This window comes from Choloepus didactylus, chromosome 19 (assembly GCF_015220235.1).
Source record: "Choloepus didactylus isolate mChoDid1 chromosome 19, mChoDid1.pri, whole genome shotgun sequence".
NCBI lineage: Eukaryota > Metazoa > Chordata > Mammalia > Pilosa > Megalonychidae > Choloepus > Choloepus didactylus.
In genome coordinates, this window is record NC_051325.1 from 3,178,648 (window position 1) to 3,183,846 (window position 5,199).

The 5,199-nt window shown below is 44.7% G+C and overlaps 1 gene segment (V, D, J or C); it reads left to right on the plus strand.

Moving 5' to 3' along the window:
* Window positions 1-457: 457 nt before the first annotated feature.
* LOC119515997 lies at window positions 458-2,082 on the plus strand. The segment is given in 3 exon segments: window positions 458-556; window positions 641-1,066; window positions 1,895-2,082. Coding segments are annotated over 3 exon segments (660 nt in total).
* The last annotated feature ends 3,117 nt before the right edge of the window (window positions 2,083-5,199 follow it).

Sequence of the window (5,199 nt, forward strand, 5' to 3'; positions counted from 1 at the left end):
CTCAGAATTCACTCTTTTTGCAAACTTTAGCTGTTGCCTCAAAATTTTAGAGTAGATAATATTCTTTGGAAAAAATGAAAGTGATACATCAAAATGTTTTTCCACACTTTTTGCTGGGCCTGGACTTGTGGTGGTATTTGATATATAAATACATCCCTGGGAATAGCGGCACATTGACCCTATTCCAAAGTCATCCATGATCTGTGAAAAGATCTGCCTCCCTGATCAGCTCACAGAACATGATTCTTGTGTGGTGGAATCTGAACCTGGGCTTAGAGAAAGAGGGAAGCTGGGAGAGGAGGAGGCAACCCCAGATGAACACTCACAGGGCAGCAGCAGAGAAAATCACCTTCCCTCCTCCTGTCATCTTTACACAAAAAGATACCACCCACATGCAAATGACTACCTATGTAACATGAGGAAATGACAAGGGCACATTGGCTTAAATTCAGGCTTCTTCTCATTCTGTTAAAATATTTTCTGAAAGTCAAAGAAATCACCCATAAGAAAATGAAAACCTCCTGGCTCTTCCTCTTGCTGGTGGCAGTGCCCAGATGTGAGTGTCTCAGGATTCAGACATAAAGATAATGGGGATGATTCATCTGAACACATGACTCACTTTGTTTCTCTTTGTCCACAGGTGTCCTGTCCCAGGTGCAGCTGAAGGAGTCAGGACCTGGCCTGGTGAAGCCCTCACAGACCCTGTCCCTCACCTGCTCTGTCTCTGGATTCTCTTTAACCAGCTATGAAGTACACTGGTTCCGACAGGCCCCTGGAAATGGGCTGGAGTGGGTTGGCAGGATAACTATTGGTGGAAGCACAAACTGTAACCCAACTCTTAAGTCACGACTCAGCATCACCAGGGACACCTCCAAGAATGAAGTTTATTCAAAGCTGAGCAGTGTGACACCCAAGGACACAGCCACATATTACTGTGCAAAAGACACAGTGAGGGGAAGTCAGGGTGAGCTCAAACAAAAACCTCCCCTGAAGGCACAGGAGGATCTGGGCTGCAGGGGGTGCTTGGGACCACCAGGGGCTGTGGAGGAGCCATCCCCAGGGGCAGGTGCAGAAAGGGGCTGGGAGGAGTTTCCTGGCCTTGCCTGTGGTTCCCTTTTCTTTCTTCAATACATGTAACCCCCAGAGAGCTGCCTTTGCACTTTTTCTAAGAAGTGCTGTGTGTATCCAAGGGTCAAACTCAGAACACGTTTCTGTTTTTATTGTTGCTAAATGTATATTATAATACAAACATGCATACTTACATAAAATATTATGTGAAATGTGCTATTTTTTTCTCTTCCATATATGAAAGAAAATGTGAACAAAATTTGTATTTATCATCTCTGTGTAGGTATTCCCTTCGATATAACTCGGATACTTTGAGAATGCTCAGGGAAATAATCCCCCACTCACCCTTTTGTGGAACCCCATATCCTCATGGGAAGAATAAGGAGGTGGGAAAGCCTGACTCCTACTAGGAACAGCTTCCAAGGGCCTCAGTTTGTTCCCTCCTCCTCATGTTGTACCAGAGACCAGGTCTCTGTCCCTACAATAATGTCCTGATGTATTATGACTCTATTACATAAAATGTCAACATTGTGTCCAACATATTTTTTACATGTATACTAAAAGACATATATATATGTTAAAATACAAGTTCAGTTTGTATCATTTTAAAATCTAATTGATAATCTTGGTACAATTGTTATTCACTAAATTCATCATTTTAAAATTTTCATGCCTTTACCATTCATTTGTCATAAAATATTTCCCCCTAAAATCATCAAATATTTTTCTTTGAATATATCAAGGGCACCATTATAATTTTATTTGAAGATGCTAGGTCAGCAGAAAAACTTTTTTCTTATTCCTAATATTCCCTCTGTAATCACAGGCTTCTCAGGCAGAGCTTACTTTTGGGCCCTCAGAGGAAGCCAGTCATACTCAGATGTGTACTTGGATCTCACATTCCAGCACATCCTGGGAAGCCAAGCATACAACAAATTTTTACAACCTGCCTTAAATAGGCAGAAAGAGAAAGTGCCATCCTCTGTACTGATCCCTGAATCCACCATTGCCTAACCCCCTTGCCCATATGCAATAATAATCATATGAATATTTTCAAGCTTCTGGTTGGTAATTTCCAAAATAAGACAGACAGCAGCAGGTACTCAGGACCCTGATCAGCTCACCCAGAGATCAGATCACCTTACACAAAGCAAGACTATCCTCACTCAGAAACAGACTTGTCTATAATGCGCTTGACTCCCCTCACTCAGAGGCCAAGAAGACTCACTCAGAACCTAATGCAGCCAGAGCCTAACTCACCTCACTCACAGTCTGACTCACCTGACAGAGAAAATAACTCAACTCTCCCAGAATCTGACTCACCTCACCCAGAGCCCTACAAATCTCCACCAGAGACTGATTGACTTCACCTAGGTCCTGATTCAACCAAACCAGAACCCAGCTCACCTCACAGACAACCTGACTCATGTCACACAGAGCCAGATTGCCTCACTTAGAACCCAGCTTACATCACCCAGGGGCCTGATCACCTCACCAGATCCTGGATCACCTAAGAGCCTAGCTCACCTCACCTATAAACAGCTTGCCTTACCTGGGGCTCTGGCCCAGGCACCAAGTCCCCCAAGGCCACAGAAGAGTCTTCAGGGCAGCTGGGTGCTCATCAGGAGAGAGAAAATGATGCAATTCACAACAGCTGGAGACTCCTTCACTGTTAGGGGCATGTAATTACCACCAACTAACCACCAACCCATGCATTGACAGTCGTCAAACTTCATGACTTCCACAAACTGTGGCTTGAGTGTATCAAACTGTGTCATGTCACCTCATCAGGCTCTTCTCTCCTAAGCACAAGTGACCCTCCACTACAGCCTCCCCCCATGTCCCACCCACAAATGTTATCTTCCTTCAATGTCCCATCTGGAGAAACCATGGAACTGAGTGCCTGGGATCCAAGGCATTTTAGCAGTGGTTGTGCATTCACACAAGTCCTGATGTTTGGGAAATATATTATTTAGGTGTTTAATTCATGTTTATTGGAAAATTGAATAAAGTTTCTCTTCTCACTTTATGTTCATTTCTGTTATGCTTGTAAATCTTACCTAAGTAGTTCATTCATTTTGTCTCCCTTCCAGGCTACAACTTTGCAGAAATGCAAACAAATAATATTCAGAATTTAAAATCCTCGGATTGGCCCAAAGCACAGCCCAGCTTTGGCTCAGCCCTCACCGTCCTTCTCTCACTTTCTGTGATGGTTAACTCATGAGAACTCTGCTAGTTATTGTGCCCAGTTGTTTGGTCCAGCAGGCACAGGCCTGATTGTTAATGTGAAGATACTTTATGGCTCTAAGTTACCACTATGTTGACTGCATCTATCTCTGATTACATCTACATTAACTAAGGAAACTACTTTCTGCAATGAGAGAACACTAATCCAGTCAGTTAGCTTTAACTTAAAAGCCTTAAGAGAAGTGATGATTTGGGTAGACAGAAGGGAGAATTTCCATCTGTACTTCAGCCACCCAGCTTCTCCTGGCAAATTCATTGAAAACCTTCATTGGGATTCCCAGGATGTGGCCTGCCCTATGGAATATGGACATGTTTATCCTCAAATTCTAATGAGCCAATCCATTTTTTGTTTTCACTTATTCATTGCCAGGCTTCTCATAAGTGGTCTTAACCATCACCATGGTATTTTTTTCTGAAAAATTTGCATGCACCACTAATATTTAACCATTGTAATACAAAAAAAAATGTACCCACAACACTAATGTTGGAGGACTTTAAGTTGACATGAAGTATTGTCCCCTTAAAATACTGTTTTTGTATCTATTTCAGAGTTCAGGATTTGGGAGTCTACAAGCCTCTCCTAAATTAAAGATATTTCACTTGCATCTTTAAAGGATTTTTTTTTTTTTTTTTTTGGTTTTGTTTGCTTATCCCTTGGGGATAATTTTAAAGACTATGGATCCTATAATCAATACCCAGGGAGAGCTCAAATGTTGACTCCCACAGATATACAGCCCTCGGTTATGAGCTACACCATGGGGCTGGAAGGGCTGGTCCCTCTGCTTCTTCAGGGCCATCCTGGGTAAGGTCAGCCAATGAGCTTGTATCCACATGCAGTATCTGCCTGCCAACCTGGGGCTTCAAAGATCCAGGTGCTGAAATGCCACACTGACCCACTCACCACCTCTCCTACTCCCTCCAACATCCACACTGTGCCAGACTGGCTGAGACTCCCTTTCTCCCCACACCAAAAGCCCTTGTGCTGCATTCTGAGGAAAACATCCTTGGTGGGGAAGCTAAAATGGGCAGGACCCCTCTAACATACTCCCATAATCCCCAGATCCAGGCTGCTCAACCACTCAGGGAGAATAGGGAGCCTATGACATTCTGACCTGGGCCTCCAGGAGGTGCAGAGAGTGGTGGTTCCTAGAGCTGAGGCTGTTTGCAGCTGTACAGGAGCTTGGGATGCATGCAGTGGAGAAGGGTCCATGTGGGGTAGTAATCCATGCAAAAAGATGGGGCCCTGTTCCTGGGCTGTCACAGAGCTTCAGGGCTTCATGGACTTTATCCCTGTATACAGAGTTTGTGCAGTCTTCTTGGGCACTGTATCACCACAGGGCCATTGTCAGGAGGATCTCTGTGTGTGAAATCAGCCTTTGGTGAGTGGTCCAAAAAGAAATTCCCATGAGGAGCCAGCTTACATAAGTCCAGTATGGTCACAGTGAGGTGGACCCTGTAGAGGGTGACCTTTCCTAAGGGAGCTCCTGACTGGGGCCTCTCTGACCTGAGTTATGCCATACCTGCCATGCCTGGCCCTCAATTTCCAATGACTGCTGTCCAGCCTGGTCCTAGTGGAGCCCTCTGTCCCAGGCCTTGAACCCACCCTTAGACTATGGCCCTTCTGCTGCATGGATCTGGATTCCCCAGTGTACATAGACATTAGTCCTGATTGGTACTCCTCCTGCCCACAGCTCCCAGGTGCTGTATCCCCAGATCAGAGACCTCTTATCTACCCTGTCCCTGCAGGGATGGCAAGAACCTCCCCCCATCTACAGAACCAGACAGCTGGGGCCATAGGAAATTTTATTCCTCAATTACAGATATACTGGCAGTGCCCAAGCTGAACCTGCTCACCAAAGACCCTATTCTGATCTTTCTGAGTCA